At 34.6% G+C, this 20,159-nt stretch overlaps 1 protein-coding gene across 3 annotated transcripts; it reads right to left on the bottom strand.

Annotated features, from left to right (window-relative positions):
* Window positions 1-4,110: 4,110 nt before the first annotated feature.
* LOC148612680 (uncharacterized) lies at window positions 4,111-13,597 on the bottom strand. Of its 3 annotated transcripts, none has more exons than XM_088594324.1 (2): window positions 13,541-13,597; window positions 4,111-6,205 (listed from the first exon to the last, which is right to left on the bottom strand). In XM_088594324.1, the coding sequence occupies exons 1-2, from the start codon at window positions 13,557-13,559 to the stop codon at window positions 4,515-4,517; spliced, it is 1,710 nt and encodes a 569-aa protein (XP_088450450.1). In that variant the 5' UTR covers window positions 13,560-13,597; the 3' UTR covers window positions 4,111-4,514. The 3 variants fall into 3 exon arrangements, with proteins under 3 accessions (XP_088450450.1, XP_088450451.1, XP_088450452.1); XM_088594325.1 differs by lacking the exon at window positions 13,541-13,597 and adding an exon at window positions 7,793-7,874; XM_088594326.1 differs by lacking the exon at window positions 13,541-13,597 and adding an exon at window positions 6,408-7,044.
* Window positions 13,598-20,159: the final 6,562 nt, after the last annotated feature.

Here is a 20,159-nt window from a genome sequence, read left to right as displayed (position 1 = left end):
AAAGTGTGAAGGACAGACGGATAAACAGCAGTATACCATAATATGCCCATCTGTCTTTTGAGAGATGGGAATAAAATCAAATGGATGAATCGTGAATGAAAATACATCTACAGCTTTCAAATGCATGCAACAGTGGAATGATTTTATCTGAAATTAAAACTATAACGCAACATAATATACATGTACATGTACACTTGAGTAAAGTCTCCAAGTTCTCTAACACGATCGCAGTAATTCTTTGTATTAAAATAAACTAATCTAACATGAACGAATTTTGAAGTCATGATAAATCTGTAATAAATAGGCATAGAAAAAAAATCGATCCTTACACTATATAACAAGTCAAAAATTAGTTGGTTACATGTTCCAATATGTTATGAGGTATGAATTCAACAGGTCACCAGATAATCTGCAAACTTACAACAGAGACTGAACTGTCGAAGCAAACACTCTTGGGTTGTCTAACTTTGACGACAGTTGCACAGATTTTCACATCTTTCGATAAGGCTACAATTTTGTTTGAATCTGTACAGGCAACGAATAAATTACAATGTGCGTCGGTACACATGTTCCTTAGAGCCTTCAGTTGTTCATCATATGACGTCCAAAGTTTCTTCCCAGACAGGTTGGAACAAGAAACGTAGCCTTTTACGAAGTTAGCACTGAAGAAATTATTACCACTAAAACTAACATAGGCTTCATCTGCAGTGTTAGAAATGGTATGAAAAATTTCACCTTTTAGGCTACGAATTTGAAAGCCAAACATTCCTATTGCAGCAACTAACAAACCGTTGTTATGACTTATACCCCAAGATTCACAACCTTTCTCAAATTTGATTTCATTTTCTTCATAGAAATTTATAACACGGACAATTTTAACAACTCACGGTCTCGGAAGTGAAATAGCGAACCTTTCTGATGACAGACGTCACAAACCAAACGGAACATTATCAAACACTTTAACCTGAATCTCCAAACTTTCTTGATTGAATTTAATCAATCTTTTTTCACTCGAAGCATTCAAAAGAAGTGTTTCTTCATTTAAGAAAATAATACATGTAACATTGGTGCGCGTGCTGTTTTGCAAAGGAATAATCTCAAACTCTTTCATTAGCTTAGATGATATTTTAGGAATAGCGTCCAGTTGCAGTTGGGCCGTATCCAATTCCTTATCAAGCCGATCTAATTTTAAATTACATTGTTCAATTTCGCAGGAAAATGGCGTACATGTATTCCAAGACTCGTAGGCGCAATGTTTGGTCAATAGTAATGCCCATATGAGTTATCTCTCCCTCATTTACCATAGTCAAAAGCAATTCATTTTCATTTTTTATTTTTTCTTCAACTTCCTTGCTGCGCATGAACACCTGCTAATCACTACCACTTTCTTTAAGCCAGTGAAATCGCTCCCTAATTCAAAAATAGCATTTTTCCTTTGTTGAATAATTTCCAGTAAATTGCGTGTTTTAGATGTTTCTTCTATTTTCCTCTATTGTGCTTCAGTTAAAGAATTTTGCTCTACTCTATCAAGTTCTTTGATGATTTCTTTATGAATTTCCGAAAATCTAACCTTAAACTCGGTATCCATATTAGAAGCATTTGTATGTTCCATCTTTCTATTTTCTGCTGCTAGTTTCATGTTGTTCATTATTATTTTAAATTTCTCATCTATATTGCAAAGTGTAGCCGATTTCCGGTATTCAGCCGCAAAGCTTTGAAGTGACCTTATACCTACACATTTTGAATGGCTACCCTCAAAGCACTTGGAACAACAAAGAGCTTCATGATTTGGACAGTACAAGTCCAGCACCTGGTCATGGTGACGGCATACTGCAGTTGTAGGACGAAACATTTCGTATGACTCACTATATTTCTCGTGTGCTATAACTTTGTGGTTTTTCGATAACTTCATGGCCTTGTAGTATTTGTTGCATTCAGAACAGAGCCCTCTTCACAGGTTGTGCACCAATATTTCGGTGTGGTATGGTGATGTCTGATGAAAACATGAAAGATAAACATAAAATGCGTGGTTTTATGTTATAGAACTAATGTTTCTTTATAAGTTGTTGCTGATTTTTATCAGTTTTTTTATTTGTCTGTGAATTCGTTAAGAAACTACAAGTAGATCATACTTTTCATCTCAACTTCTTCAGGGCGTAACATATTTACTCTAAGACTATGGCACTTTAGTATACGTAACAACGCTAAAATAGCCGGTTTTGGAAAATGTTCAAACATTTGAGTATTAACAGTAAAATTGAGTACGACGCCCTGATAGTGGCGGAATGGACACTTAGTAGGTTTGATTTTTATCACGTGGCATAGATCTACTATTACAGGTTACTGGGAGACATTTTTGTACTGGAACATAATAAAGCATTTAGTTACTTTTTGTCTATGAAAGAATAAGACTTTGCTGTAACAACAGTACTGAAACATATTAACATTAGCACAAGTGAACACGAAGGCTCTTGGGTCGAGATAACCCGTGTGTATCCACACTCATCAACTCAAATATGATTTAAGGGTACCTCATGAATGAATTTGTCGCCAAAAATGTATTATGTTAGTAACCGTATTTGCCTGCACTTTTTCAAATGATTATTAAAAACTGAAGAAATAAAGTCCCTTGTGCATAGTGGATCGGTCAGCCACCTCAGCTGAGTTTTCTACATTTATTTGTTTTCCAATTTTGTTTGTATAAGACTATTTCAGACCACCCTGTTATTTTGGCTTTACGCGTACTGTCTTCACTAAAAAATGTTTAATTGTTTCGAAATAAGACCCTAGGATCCGTAAGTAAATTCTTTCATTCCAAATCGACTCTCCAAATCCCACATCCCGGAAGTATAAACCGTGCATGCTCATCGACTTAACTGAAAAGACTCAAATAGTATACCGTCCGTTTCACGATCGATCCGATAGTATGTAAATGCGTGATCATGCAGGGCAATGAACTGTTCGTGGGATCTCCCATACTTTACATTTTACAAAACATTATTATTTATAACGAGATTGGATTTGGTGAATATGTCAAGGAGACAACAACGCCAGCGGAATGAAAAAATGTCACCTCAAGGGCACCCAAGGGTCTTCAATGAACGGCGATGAAACCCTCATACCACAGGGCAGGCTGCAACTGGCCCCAAAACATCATATTTATTATACAGCGAAGAATAAAGTAAGAGCGAAAGGTTGCTCATCTAGACTCCAGCAACGTAACCATTTATTCAATATTTAATATGAGAATTTTATGTAAAATATGCAATTATAATTATCTTTCTTTTGTTTTTTGGTTTTGTTTAATTTTGTGCGTGAAATTTGCACCTTTCGACAAATTATTGCAGGGACAAACCTTGAAACATCAAATGTCTGACAAATATATGGACAAACTTGGAAAAGATCTTTATTTGGATAATTTAAGACTTTTGGTTACTCGACAGAATAATTTAATTTGCAGTTACTGCCTAGAGAAAAAAAATGTTGCCCCACCATTCCTTCAAGAACGCGATAATCACTTCAGACCTGACTTTACTGACAAAAAACCTTATGATAAAACTTCAAAGAAACTCATACACACATATTAAAATTATATAGTTACATGTTGTTTTATAAACGGTTTGCTTTTGGGTTTTCAACTCATATTCTAAACAGCAGGGGTAACTAGAATAACCTCAAAAATCAATCAAATTCTTCCCATTGGAACGTTACATTTATGATACGATTTAAATAGAGATTCATTAACTCTCAATCTTACATCTTTTGTAACCTCAAATATCTAATACAAACCCCCTTTTGTAGCGTGGTAAAATTATACAACCGCAAAAGTAACTAATCCGTTGTTCACTTTGCTTAACATCCCCATTCACGATCAAGCTCTTATATCGATCTGGACACAGAATGCGTGCATCTTGAAAGATGTCACTGTTTGTAAAATGTATCTTTATCTAAACTGTCGCCGCTATATCATGAAACTTCGCAACAACGAGCAACTCTGAAACTCCATCAATTTCGAAGACTATTACAAGAACCAGCTTACAAGTATACATTGGTGGAAAGTATGATACGCAGAGAAATACATAATGACAGACAGGTTTTAGCAAGTACACATTGCGTTTCTGTAGTTTTTAATAAAAGGAAAAAGATTGATAGAGTAAGGTGCTCTTGTTCAATTGCTCGGAAAACTACAGAATAATAAACCTTAGCAAGCAGTCAATGCTTTCTATACACATCATAGTTTTTATAAAAAATAATAATTGATAGGATAATGCGCCCTCGTTTCATTGCGTCTTCTTTTTTGTTTATAAAATGTAACCATAGTAAAATACCAGCTGTTGCTTAAAGTTCATTTTGCTGTTTTGTTGATACAATTTCAATATCAAATTTCATAAAAGTACTTTGTAGTTAAAAGGATTTAATCCGAAAACAAAGGAACTTTATCAATGCACCTCATGATTTCTTTTGAATCATCTGGTTTCGTGAATTCTCCAGAAAGAATGTTCCAGTTACAAGTTCTAGTATGTAATTTCATACGAGTTCAACCATTTACCAGTTAGACTGCAAACGTATAGAAGAGACTTTGACATGTCAAAACAGACACTTTTAGGTTGCTCAACTCTGATGACGGTTTTGCAAGTTTTGCCATCTTTCGAAAGAAATACGATGTTGTTAGTGTCGGTACATGCAACAAATAAATTACCATCTATGTCGGTACACATATTTCTAGCTCCTAATAGTTGTTCATCTCGGAAAGTCCAGAGTTTATTTCCGTTAAGATCCCAACAACAAATATGGCCAGCCTCAAAATTTGAACTGTACAAAAAATTCCCAGTCAAATGCACGTATATGTCGCATACCTCACTAGTATATGGCAAAATTTGTTTAATAATTTGTCCTTGCAAATCTCGGATCTGAAGGCCACAATATCTGAAAGCAATAAGCAATAACCCCCGACTGTGGGAGATACCCCACGGTTGACAGCCTTTACCCAGTCTGATTTGATGCATTTCCGTCATTTTTATTGCTGATATAAGTTTTATATGGCAGAGGTCGGGAAAAGAAACTGCAAATTTATAAGGCGACAATACAGTCATTGAAAAGGGACTGCCCTCATAAATTACCTCTTGTGACCCTCCACTTTGTAGTTTGATAACCTTATTTTCGTTGCGGGAGGTAAAAAGTAATGTGTCTTTTTCCAAGTGAATAATACTCGAGACATTGCAATTACAAGTATTTTGTAAAGGTGAAATATCAATTTCTTTCCTAAGTTTTGCCCCTACTTTACCATCGAATCCCAACTGAACCTGGGCGACCCCTGATTCTTTTGCAAGAGGTTCCAGATCAATATTCTCTGGTTCGCGACGAAATGTTAACATCCAAGACTTAAAGATGTTCTGTGGAAACAACATTCCACTGAAAACTTTTGGCTTAATATTTGAAAAACATCCATCTTTTATCGTGGCTTCAAGTGATGCATTTTCTGCCAATATCTCTTTCTTAATCTCTCTGCTGCGCATGAAGACTTGCATATCATTGCCATACTCCTTCAGTTGAAGAAACTGGTCCTTAAGTCTTTCTATTCTAAGTCTGTTGTTTGCAATTGTTGACAAAAAATCATCAATTTTAGACGTTTCTTCGACTTTTTCGACTTCAGCCTCAGCAAGATATTTCTGTTCCATACTACCTAATGCATTCATGATTTTAGTTCTAACTTCAAAGAAACTCATTTTGACCTTTGTACTAAGTTCAGCGACGTTTTTCTTTTCATTTTCTCGATTTGTTTCTACTTTTTTCAGGTTGTTTAAGAGAATTTCAAATTGTTCGGCTATATCATCAAGCGAGGTTGATTCACGGTACTCGGCCGCAAAACTTTGAAGAGACTTGATACCTTTACAAGAGGAATGACTCATTTCTGTGCACTTCGAACAGCAAGAGGCTTCGTGGCTTGGACAATACAAATCAAATTGTCGGCCATGTAGATGACAAAAAACATTGTTAGGACCAAGCATTCCTTGTAATTCTTTAAATTTTTCGAAAGAAATAGTTTTATGATTTCGAAGAAGTTTCATTGCGTTATGGTGTGTGCAACAATTAAGACAAAGTCCCTCTTCGCATACCGTGCACCAATAGTCTGGTTTACTTTGTTCCTTTCTGGATTCACATGGTCCGCAGTTAGTCGTTCGTTGATTATATGAGGCACATATAGCTACAAGAAAATAAAATCTTTGAAAATATTAAATTTTGTCCACATACAATTGCTTGTTTGTACATTAATATTACATTCAAAGCACAAGCTGTTTTTTTTTCATTTTTTTTAGTTTGTTTTTTTTATTATAAAACATGAAATCACCGATTTTTTGTGAATATTTGTGAGAAACTTGTGAAACAAAAATATTACTCCGACATACGGTTTAACTCTGGACACAGCAGCAAGCTCTCACAGAAAGTGCAAGAACCGTGGACAGTTGATTTTTAAACGATGTTTGAATTGAATTCCAAGGAGCGTAGAGCTTGTGACAATAGATGTAATTTGCGGTCATTTCCTAAAAAAAAAGATTATACATGTATGCTGAACTGACGTTTGCCTGACTGCAGAGGTACAGGTGCACCGATTTCTCAATCATTTTCGATAAGTGATTTTTAGTGTAAACAAAGCAGTATACCCACACCTATGTGAGCTTTTCAGCCTGGATTACCATATCCAAATCTATGTTTTACTTTTTTTAGTTTTTGCCCCTGATGAAGGCCATGAGGCCGAAAATTTTGGCTCACATTTATTAATTTATATTTATGTTTCATTCATATTTCATTTGTATTTAGTTCCTTTTTTACCTTTTAACAGTGGCTTCCGTTTACAAATTCATTATTCTCAAACCTATGTTTGAAGTCATTATCAAAACCTGAATTTGTGCGAACAATTTATTACATCAACAACACGGGTTTCGATAACTTTTATTTCAACAGGATAAATTAATATTTGAAGAGGTGAAATCAGCATGTTTTTCTGTTTAAGTTCTGTAACAAATTTCAAATTTTAACAGGTGATTTTATTGAAGGGAACAGTGAAATTGGGCTGGTGCCTCCCCTTATTGTAAACCTTGCAACAAAAAGATCGTCAGTACTTTATTTCTCTATATAATATTAAGTATCAAAAAAAATATTGAAGATATAATCAATGACATGCGAACTGACAAAACTTTCTTGTGACGCATTATACTAATTGTATAGATTATTGCATCATCTATGATTTGGTAAAATGACACATAAATATGTCAGATATCATTCGACAATTTTAAGGGCACTAAACACATGCCTACCAAGTAAAAAATATACCAAAATCTATGTAAAAAATTCTGAAGAATGAACCCATAAAAATGCACACCCCGTACATTAACGGTATATAGGAAGTAACCACCCCCCCCCCGTATTCTCATACTTTCTCATTCAGAACCTGAGGTGGGTGGGGCGGAATATATTTATGAAAAAACTAAATGCGCATATTTTGACAAAAGTAAGCAAAATAAAAAAGAGAATCATTTTATCCAATCGCGTTATATGCAACTCATTTTTTTATTTGTTTGGTGATAGAATTGAATTATAAATATTTATAAATCCAAGTCAATTATACTGTGCTTACATGTTCATTTATAAATATTTATTTATTCAATTTATAAATAGTAATAATTCAATTATAAATATTTATAATCATTTATAAAAAGGCATTTATCCACTTTGCATTGAATTATAAATATTTATAATTGATTTATACATATTTCATAATTAAAATAAATACGCATTTCTGTCCACTTTGGCTTGCCATATATCGGGAACCTTGTGTGAAATTAAAAATACACAGGTACACAGTAATATCCGTAGAACTCACACCGCTTCGGATGCTCGATATTATACATAGAATACCATACCAAAATCTTTCAACTGCAATTTATAAATAAAATTCATACGAGTGTATTGAGGCAATTAGACATCTGCCTCACTTTTTTCGGGGCGAATAAAATGGTGGGGGGGGGGGGGTATTTTCATATATTATACCATATAAAAATTAAAAGTAAGATGTATACTAAAGTATTATGTTCTGTGTAGGCAGGAATTTATCCGCAATATAACTTTAACATATTGATTTATAACATGTGTATGATATTTCAAGTTCGTTAAAATTTTGTATTTCGATAGCACAAAAAAAAGGCATATTATAAACAAGTTGATGACCTGTCAAATTATTCTCGAGCGAATATTCCGAGGATAATATTAGCAAAAACAGGGAAATTTTGAAAAGCATCGTAGATGACTTCATCATACTCGGGCAGCGCAATATACCCTTTAGCGGTCACGCGTGGGACAAACAGGCAATGCAAGAAAATGGCAATTTCGATAGTTTTGTAAGGAAAGAAAGATGTTAATGAAGGCAATTAAAACATTTGTAAAGCTTTTCAAAACGTCAATTACCAAAGTTGTGCGAAACCAGGTGATCAGCAAGGATTGACACTTTGTCATTGGTAATAGAAAAATACAAGGCTCTGATATCAGTGGAGGACGAAGAGAGTGAAAGTACTATGACTGATGCCAAGACAATTGCCAGGGCTTTTATACACACGATGAGGGAGAAGCAACTTTCTAGTATCGTTGATTGCGGCTCATCGTGTGCTTAGTTTTACAAAGCCACTGACACTTTCACTTCAAAGCCCGAAATGTAATATCGTCAAAGCCTACTCCGACGCACAAACAAGCATCAAAGTTGTAGAAGATCACAGAACAGATGAGGTGTTTCGATCTAAGTTTGGGCGAAAGTCACAGCAATTGGCGATAGTCTAGACATTGAAATTACACCTACGAGAACAACAGGGCGCATGCCGATTCAATGGAGGCAGAAAGTATTACCGATTAAACGTGTTTTTCTCATTTATTGATCACTGTCTGATCGAGCTAAGACAACGATTTTCTAACCTGCACCTATCCTTCTTGACATTAAGTTAGTTCCATGCAGAGTTTCAGACATTTCAGACGATGAGATAACGGCTATCAAGGAACGATTTGCACCCGATCTGCCATATGAAATGGGCTTTACGGTCGCGCTTGAACGCTGGAAAAAAAAAAACTATGTAAAGAAGTATCAGGGCCCAACAAGCACACTTTGAGCGCTGCGTTAGCTTTCAAATTGGCCGATCCCGATTATTATCCTAACGTTAACACCATATTTACTGTCTTGATGACAATGCCAGTAAGATATGTTCCTTGTGAAGGGTCATTCTCAGTGTTACGTAGGCTAAATCGACAATGGGTGAAGATGAGAGGGGAAATGTTCTTCGCAGGTTCTCTACAGACAAAGACCGTCGAATGTTTAAAATACATATATTGTTCAAGAAATGTGTCCATATATTTTGCCTTGCCACATACACGTTTGCCTTAACAATTTTGTCAGCAAATGTAGGTTACAGACCACCAATTCAACCAATGAGCATTTGGAACGTACGCAAAAATAGTCCTACGCAGAAATTACCCCTGTTCCTCATAGTGCTGTGAAAAAAATTCTCATCTTATTTTAAAAATTTAAACAGTTTCTGAAAGGAAAAACATTTCTGTACATTTTATAGGTGCATTTTGCTTCTTGTGATGTGAAGCCTAATCTCCATAATGATTTTTAAATATACCCCTATCTTATGAAAACACTGGGATTTCCCATGCTATTTATAGACCCTTCACTTCCGGTGACCAGTACTGCACTGCAAGTCTGCTAACCCCACATGCCATTCTGAGGATTGTGAGCTGACATATGTAGAATCATGCTGATATATAGTCATCTGCAGGTTAAAGTTAAGGTAAAGTCCAGAGAAGCCATTGAATATTGTGAAATTAGCATAGAAGCCTATGGGAAGTGGAATTAGTGGTTTTTAGCCTTAAGCTGAAGCCATGGCAAAATGAAAAGTTTCTTGAAATAGCTTTAAACTACTTGAAGATCTTGTTAACTTTGCCATGAGAGGAATACACTACAAAAATCCTTCAAAATATGCATTTTTTTAAGTTATAGGTCCAAATTATGGAAAATTGGTCTTTTTGGCTGATTTTTATGTCCTATCTTGTAAAAAGTGTAGAAAATTTAGTAAAAATATCAAATATTAAACTTTGAGGGCTATATTTACCTAAATATGGTAGTAATAAGCACTTGAAATCAAGTTTTGTGTAGATTTGAGCAAAAATTAGGTTAGAAATGAGGAAAAACTCACTTTCATTACTGCGGTTAAGGCCATATAAGCATTCCCCTATGGCAACATGGAAAATCCATTATTGAGCACTTTTTTTGCTTTAGGTGCCCTTTACTGGTCATGTTTTAATGTGAAAACACTGTATTTACAAATTTAAAGCCAAATATATCACCTTTTGTGAAAATTTAAAGATTTAGGATTTTTGACATGTGATCAAGAAAAAGGGGGAGGCATGTCAGAAATAAATTTTTAAAAATAGACCAATTTCTCAGAAAATGATTACTTTTAAAACTATTTCTTCATTAATATTGTTAAAAAACAAGTTGTGATTGATATTTTTTATTTGAAAAGTCAGAAAAAGTTCTTTGCAAATATTTAATGCATTTCAGTATGGTAGAATATTTTCACTTTTTTGCTTGCACAACTTGGTTACCCTATATTTAAAAATCAAATATTTAAAAAAGTGCTTGTCACATTTCACTGAAACTTTGCAAATGCATTCAGTATGTGTGTAGGAAGATACCTGTATAGCTATTTATTTTTTCTAAGACAAAAAGTGACTCTTTAGGTTACAGACCACCAATTCAACCAATGAGCATTTGGAACGTACGCAAAAATAGTCCTACGCAGAAATTACCCCTGTTCCTCATAGTGCTGTGAAAAAAATTCTCATCTTATTTTAAAAATTTAAACAGTTTCTGAAAGGAAAAACATTTCTGTACATTTTATAGGTGCATTTTGCTTCTTGTGATGTGAAGCCTAATCTCCATAATGATTTTTAAATATACCCCTATCTTGTGAAAACACTGGGATTTCCCATGCTATTTATAGACCCTTCACTTCCGGTGACCAGTACTGCACTGCAAGTCTGCTAACCCCACATGCCATTCTGAGGATTGTGAGCTGACATATGTAGAATCATGCTGATATATAGTCATCTGCAGGTTAAAGTTAAGGTAAAGTCCAGAGAAGCCATTGAATATTGTGAAATTAGCATAGAAGCCTATGGGAAGTGGAATTAGTGGTTTTTAGCCTGTATTGATACGAGTTCATTGAAACAGTGGAAGAGAAACAGAAACAATTAGTCGTTTGAACCGAAACTTCCTATAATTTCAAAAAATGGATTGTTTGATTGATTATTGGGGTTTAATGCCTGAGTAGCAGCATTTCAGCTATATTCAGGCGATGAACTTGAAATAAATGACAAAATGAACATGAAATGATAATGATGAAATGAAACAAGAGGCTCCCAGGAGCCTGAATCGCTCAACTGGTTGAATTTTGCATTTCAAAGGCAAAAAAATTAACATGAAGTTGTCCAACATTTTTGACTCAGGAAGTCTTTGGTAGGACTTATCATATGATCATTTCAATAATTGATCGTTTCTTTTAATCAATCATAGTTTCAAAGATATTAGCTGAAAACTGTAAAAAAAAGACATCAGTCTTCCCCTTTCAAGGGTAATACAAAGAGTCGTCTGACAACTTTGATCCCTGAAGACTTTTGTAGTTCTCATAATAAGGATAATCTTACCCCATTTTCAGAATTGGCTAAACCTTACGGCTTTGGAGATATATGCGAAAAACTGCTGTCTGACCCCTTATGTTCTATTTTTAGTAACAGCCGCCATGTTTTTTGACGGATAAAAAATTCCACATCAGTTTTATGCAGGATACCCCAAGGAACATTCGTACTAAGTTTGGTTACAATTAGTCAAGTAGTGTCAGAGGAGAAGAGTTTTGAAAAATTGTTAAGACGACGACAGACGCCAAGTGATGGCAACAGCTAACCTGTCCTTCGGCCAGGTGAGCTAAAAAGGTATGGGACGCAAGGATAATAGGGTCGATAACTTTTGTTTGCCACAACGTAAACGGGAGGTATGGGTTGGGTCAGGGAATTTAGCCTCCTGTGGCGGAGCGCAAAGGTTCCTACTCCTATCGAATATGACAGCTGGGTTCTTTAATGTGCGAGGAAGGTGGCATCTTTCGCAACAAGGTGCACCACTATGGTTGTCGGTCAGGTTTTCCGCTTTATAGCCTGACAATCCCAGCATGTAACATGCCAGGGGTACCCCGTTCCACCACCTGGGGCACACATCCCAGTTGCCATTTGGGCAGAGCGCCTAGCCCCGGCTAGGTCTCTCAGCACTACTCAGTCGCCTTTTACCATGCCCGTAGCCAGAAATGTTTAAGGGGGGGGGGTTACGTTCAATCGGGGCACGACCTTCACGGCCGGGGTCTGGGGCCGTTCAAGACCCCCAGAAGCTCTGGGGTATTTGGTGCAATATCCTGCAATCCATCCATTTCCTGGCACTGCTTTTGTATTTGAGAAAGTCCTGTTTTTTAACCAATTTTATTAAAGATGGACATAATTTTCTATTTCCTTTACATCTGTATACTTTTACTTCAGAGTTTTAAGCAAATCAACATAGCAAAAAAGTCAACATTTTCAAATATGTAAGGCATTAATGATATACTATTAAACATGGATTAAAAAAAAAACCAATAATACAACAATATACATTTTTGTAACAATATTTATTATTCAAAATGTAATGCAAATGAGTAAATACAGTATATTTGATTCCAACACTATCTTCTAAGCTTACGAATTAGGGATTACTTGACATTTCCCTTAATCTGTATAAAATGTGTTAGAATTAGAGAATTTTCTATTCACCATAAACTAATATGATTTAAAAATCTAGTGAGGGGAGTTTTAAATCATTTTACTTCAATACTTTAAGGCATGAGGGGTTAAAACTCCATACACTTGCTTTTTTACAAGCTTAAAAGTGAACCTCAACTATAACAATCCATAATCATGTTGAACTAAAATTTTACTGTTTAAAAATATAAGCAATCTATACAACAAAAAGGGTTTGGGAACATTGAGCTACCAAAAATAGTTTCCCATTATCACTGAAAATGGTCAATTCTCATTTAAAGTTTAAACAGTATTCTATAATGACCCCTAATATAGTTGTTTAATGCAAAAGTTGCATAATTACCTTTTTTTTCACATATACAGACAAATGAGAGTAATACTAATGAAAGCTATGAAAAAATAAAACTATTCACTGAAATATGTACCTTCAAATGTGTCATGTAATGCTTGTGTGTTTCAGCATGCTATGTACTTACATATTTATTTTTGATTAAAAGCTTTAAAGAACCTTTAAAATATATATTATAATAATTCTACATTGGACTTAGTGGTATTGTTTGCCTTAAATTACTACTGAATAAGGCTTTTCCCCTGGAGGTAGTTCCCAATTTGAAATCAAAGTACTCATGTACATGCAAGCTACGCCACTGCTTACCTTCATCTGACGCCGCCATGACAATTTTTTAATGCGGACATGTACACTTCTAAACTGTGAAACGAAATGTTAAATGAAATTCTGAACGGCGAAACGAAACATAAATATTTATCATTTTGATCATGTGCTTGAGATATAAAAAAAAGTTCCGCCAAGCAAATATATAAATAGATTTTTTATAAGTGCATATCAATGTTATAATCTGTAAGGACCAATAGTGCTGTGATTCACACAAATATTCGCCTGACCTTTTTCTTGCATCGAAGAAAAAAATTCTAGTATAAATCATTTCGCTATTTCAAATGTCTTTTTGTTGATTTTCTTTTTCTCTAGCTAGTGAATGGTCCAGGAGGAGGTGGGTGCAGGGGGTTTGCACCCCCTTTCTATTAGAAATTTGTCATTTTCATGTGTAAATTTGACAAATACGGCAAATAGTTAATGTCTTATGATTACCTTATTCATTTTCTGCACCACCTATATTTAGAAAATAGTAACCTGCTTCTTTATACGTCCGTGAGCAAGAGATGGCATGAAAATGCTTTTTTTACTTATCAGATCTTCATTACTCAGGAATCAACATTTGCTTATATTTTCCGGACAAAAACTTGAACACAATCATATGTTTTATGAATCTCAAACCAAATGGTTCCATACCATGGAAAGAAAGGTGTGTGTGTGTGGTATTGGGGTGATGGTTTATTTACTTATAATAACCGTTAATGATAAGGAATCCGGAGCCAGAACCCAATCCTTTTTCCACCGACTTGCCCATAAATCTCTATAAAATCCATATCACAAAGAAAACTAGGAAATGATTTTGGTGACCGGGTTATTGCCCTTCCTGTTAAGAATAAGGGCCGCCTTCAAAGAGTAAAAAAACCAGCACGTTTCATTTTCTGGACAGCAATATGAGTAAAATTGTTTTGATCTTTTTGAAATTGTTACCGGAATTGTTACTCACGGTAAATTACAACAATAAAATGGACCACAGAAATCGAACCCTGAAGATTTGGGACAATGTGGATACACCATTTAAGCTCGACATAGCTCTGATTTTTGATTGCAATTAAACATTTATGATACAGAATACGAATTTGACAAGACTCGGAGTGACCACTAGATCCGTAACGGTCCATGTCACAACTCTCCCAAAATCAATTCCAGTCCTCCATTTTGGAATGATAGCTTGTGATACAATATTGAAACAGATAAAACAATGTACGTGCATATTAGGATGAAATTACCCGACTCATCAACCAACATATGATTTGCAAGTACAATTTTACCTCCTACTTACAAAAAAAATTGTCACCCCTTCCCCTGAATAAAATACCTCCACCTCAACAGGGGTGGCAATTTTACACCTAATTAGACTTTATTGAAAAAGTTCAAATATTTATTACTTGGGCTCATTTAAAAGCTGGACATTTTGATTCCCTAAATTCTATGGGAATCATGTTTTGTAGTTCCGTATCTCCGTCTGTAATACCTCTTTCGTCGAATTTTCCTCAGCAACTATGTCACAGCTGCAATGAGACGCAGGTCCAGATATCGACTGGTCTAACTTATCACATTTGCTGTAAATTGAGTAGAGATAGTCGGCGCACGGATAAGATTCACGCTTTATAGATCCTGTTATAGTAATATTTTATAATTTATCAAGTTGATTTCGAACAATTCATTCTCAAATAATCATTTGTCATTGAAAGATGGGCAATAAAATATAAACTATAAGAATTTGTTTTAAGAAAGGCAGACAAAGCCCCTTTATTTAGCTTACTGTACAATGCATTTTATCGACACAAATATTTTATTGGAAGGGGTAATTTTTTTTTTTAAACTTTTTTTTTTTGAAAATTCTCTCATGAAAGTTAGTTGTTTGTGGTTTTATGATGTACAAAATTCAATTATATGTCGTATGATACCAAGTTTGAGACGTTTCGGTCGAGCAACAACTTGTAGAGTCGACTTTATGCGACTTTTTATGTAAAAATCGAAAGTCCTATTTCTTGGCAAATTTTGATAAATTCTTACTGAAAATCGCGCACATGAATTAAACGAACCTCGAGATCAGATGTATTGACTGTGATGGATCAAAGCAGGAACCAAAATAAAGCATTTTTTTACTGAAGCATATTCTAGGAGTTTTGACTATTCACGTCAATTTAAGCGATTTTTCGTTGGGGTAGGAGTATATATTTGTCTTTGTATTAAAAAATCGTAGGTATTACTGAAATTTTCTTAGTACCACCTGGAAGCTGAGACATGAGACTAAATGGTAGTACCTATACGTATATTTAGTTTCTTTGAACGTGATGTCCTAGCCCATGAACTAAGATACACAACGTTGTCTGGACATCAAGAAATGCTTGTTTCAAGTCCCTTTTGGGCCTTTATATTCCTATATGGTTACAATCCCAATAATCTATGAAATTTACCTTTTTGGTATGGTACCTTGTTGAACGATTTCATAGATACTTAGTACACAAGTTACTGTCCAAATATGAAATGTCAGTGAACGAAGACGGCGATGGCCGCTTGATGCCATTATACAACTGAAAGTATTTTACTGTTGTACAAAAAGGTATTTTGGGATCGGTTTGGGCCAAATGAGACTCTTAAATAATTAGTTTGAATGATTTCTTGACACTCATGTATATTTGGAATTTCTTTGGTGTGCTGAGTGTATCTACCCTGCTTTGAGGGATGATATAGGTCGAGGGTTGATATTGCAAGTCATACTGATTTTGATATGTTATGATTTACAAGTTTGTTAATCTGTTAATCATATCATATATTTCAACTATACATCAAGTGCGTTTCAAGTGGGTTTTCGATAAAGGCTTAGGGGTGTGGTAAAGGGTATGCTATATAGAGTTAAAGCAATCACTTCCAATGTATAATACATATACAAACAATCGTATATTACTATCTCAATATATATGATATATAACCTATTAAAATTAGGTATATGTATTTAAAAGCGTGCTTAAAATATAATCACCAGCATATATATTAAAAACAAGTATATGCTGTACTTTTCTTGGAAACAGATAGTCACATTATTAAAATTCATACGTCATCTAAATATTTTTTCTCATTTTATAGATTTCGCACGATTAATCGTTACTCAGTTCTCAAATACCCATGTAATTCATCACCTTTATCTATCATGTTTATCTACAGGCTAAAAACCACTAATTCCACTTCCCATAGGCTTCTATGCTAATTTCACAATATTCAATGGCTTCTCTGGACTTTACCTTAACTTTAACCTGCAGATGACTATATATCAGCATGATTCTACATATGTCAGCTCACAATCCTCAGAATGGCATGTGGGGTTAGCAGACTTGCAGTGCAGTACTGGTCACCGGAAGTGAAGGGTCTATAAATAGTATGGGAAATCCCAGTGTTTTCACAAGATAGGGGTATATTTAAAAATCATTATGGAGATTAGGCTTCACATCACAAGAAGCAAAATGCACCTATAAAATGTACAGAAATGTTTTTCCTTTCAGAAACTGTTTAAATTTTTAAAATAAGATGAGAACTTTTTTCACAGCACTATGAGGAACAGGGGTAATTTCTGCGTAGGACTATTTTTGCGTACGTTCCAAATGCTCATTGGTTGAATTGGTGGTCTGTAACCTACAGTCAAACGAAAACGGCGGAATGCGCAGATGGCCTATTTTCGAGATCTTGGGACTTAAAATAACTGATAACCGCAGTTAGTGGAGGCTTTTGATAATACTCTAAAGAATTTATAGAAATTGAAAACAAATATGTACAGTCACCAAAAAGACGAGTGCTAGCCTTGCCCTTTATGTATTGTTACAGATCATACAGAATGAGATCTACGTGTCCATGACCGGGAAGTCACTTCATATATACAGATAGGGTGAGCACGGCCGGGGGGAGGGGGGTGGGGGTCACTTTTTGTTAAAATTTGGTACGGGGTGCAGCTGGAGCTGGAAAAACACCCCCATTCATAAATTTGTCTGCAAGAAATACATAGCCAATCATATATTCTATAACTGTGTACCAGAGAAATTATGTTGCGTACACTCTCTAGATCTGTGTACCTAACATCTTCTTGAATTAAGAGACCATTTAGGTCTCCGGTAGATTGTAAAAAAAAATTAATTATAAATTGTAGAATAATTTTGAAGGAAAATGACCCATTGATTAATGACTGCACATTAACATAGGAAAGGGAAAAAATTATGACCCAATCATCTATTTTAACTGTAGAAAAAAAAACAGACCCATCCAGCGGCAGGTCTGTATATACTGTTCTATATAAAGGAAGTATTTATTTGTTTTCATAATAATCCCTGCCGCCAAACCTCAGTATAAAAATGTCGGTGCCTTAGAAATAAGGCTAGTGATCGGATGCTTAGCTATAGAAGTGTTTAAGATATGTGAATTTGATATCATATCAGTTCAGGGTTTAACATACTATAAGAGGAAAATAACCTGGTCTGGGACCAACGGTGTGAAGAGCGCCACGCTTCATACGCGTAAATACACCATCTGTCGTTTACATTCCAAATAGGCTACTTGCGCCCGCTACAGATTGCAAAATTTGTAGCCCTACAAATTCCTCCAATTTTCTGGTAGCAGTAAAAGTTTTGTTTTTTTTTTTTGCTTCCTGTCCCTCGATCCCATTTTCATTTTATACATTACAATTTTAATTGATTCTTTTTCAATTTGTTCTCGTCCTGATTCAAACAGACAACAATCAATCAATCAGTCGAAAAAGCTCACCTATAACCATACAGATTTGTTGATGCTTGTTAAAATAACTGTTTACATGAGTTTATGCACTCACACCATTTTTGACATGATGTCATGACAATAAGGTCTGAGAAATGTAAATTACAATTAAATTGCATTGCTTTATCATATATATTAATAATCTGATTTTCCTATCCATATCATAAATATGGAACGCCACAGCTGCCTTATGATGAAGACTTTCATTATATGATAATACTATGTCATTATGTGATGGTACTTCTTCATTTTGTGATGATACTTCTTTTTTATGTGGTGAAACTTTGTCATTATGTGATGGTACTAAATGTCTTTTTCATTTTGTGACTGTATTTTTTTTATTGATGTGTTGGTACCTCTTCATTATTTGACGATGCTTTTCCCGCCCATGTTAAAAAAATGAAAAAAAAAAAAAAAATGGCCGATTTGTGGAACCAAACAGTTCCAGCGCCACAACTGAATTCATCATAAATTGTCAAATTAAATATAAGGAATCGCTAGTATTGAAGTGTTCTTGATATAAATTGACACTGAAAGATTTGGCAAGAATGTAACAGAAGCTTTTTCAGTTAAGTATAGCACTCCAGCTAAGAATCATGCAAAATGTGATTCATGGGTAAACAGCCTACATATTTTTATTTTTGATATTTTGTTTAAATTGCCATAGTAACAGAAATTAATATTCATTTTTTCATATAACCCGTGTTCTTAGGAGATAAAAATTATATAGAATGCACTGTATATTTCAAAATTAAGGGAGATAACTGTATATGACACTCAAATACAATAGAATCTATTGGATTTACACTGCTGATTTAAATGAATAATACATTTCATATGATAGACCCATAAAACAACTTAATTACAAAAATAAAAATATATAGCCTTTTTTGGGATGTATTATAGTTTTCAGATTTTGCGTGATTCTTACAAAGACTGCTACTTTAGTATATAGCTGCATGTACAATGCATAATAGCTAATATTTGACATTTTTAAGGTCATTAAATTGGTAATTGAATGTATATAATTATATAAATTTCATGGATATTTTGTCATTGACCTCCAATTATCAGCTGTCCTGCCAGTTATATTTTGAATATTAGGTTTTATTACCTAAATTATCCTATTATCTATTAACAAAGAAATTTGAGGCTACACTCACAAAATTCAGGACGGAGAGGGTGCTACATTGTATATGCAGTCAAACTCTATGTACAGGCCGACAAAAAAACAGTGAATAGACAGTAGGGTCACGAAAAGAAGCCGCTCTAAACCAGGACTTAAGAAAAACTTTTTCAGCAAGAATTCATTAGAAATTATCCCCGTGCATGTGAACAATTATAATATAACACAGTTGTGGTACAGACCTATCGTCTGCTATGGTTTAATCCACAAAACAGAGATATGTGTTCGTAATTAGATCTTAATCAATTAAGCTATTTAAATTAATAGATTTTACTCTTTATGATTCAACTATACCAAAAATCATTTCAATCACCCAATAACCATGCATCTTTATGATGCCATTGGGTAAAATGATACCGTTGTATAAACAGAAAAAAAAACTTCTTCAAATGATTTTCCAGCCTTATTTAAACGTCATGGCTAACAGACGTAAATAGCGAAACAATAAAAAAAACAAGACCTAAAAACATAGGATTTATTCGAAAGGAAAATTCAAGCAGACCTGTGAATTATCATCTGCAATAAAATAGCATTGTATTTTTTTCTGATATCTCACCAAGCAATTAGGGCTTAAATTTGCACCGTACCCACGTGTTATGCACAGAAAAAAAAGAACAAGCTTCTAAGAGAATTAGAGTCTTATAGCTGTAAAAC

This window comes from Perna viridis, chromosome 7, assembly GCF_037379345.1.
Source record: "Perna viridis isolate PV_CMFRI_1.1 ecotype Kerala chromosome 7, ASM3737934v1, whole genome shotgun sequence".
In the NCBI taxonomy this organism is placed as follows: Eukaryota; Metazoa; Mollusca; class Bivalvia; order Mytilida; family Mytilidae; genus Perna; species Perna viridis.
The sequence above is the reverse complement of the archived record's forward strand: the minus strand, read 5'-3'. Positions and strand labels throughout refer to the sequence as shown.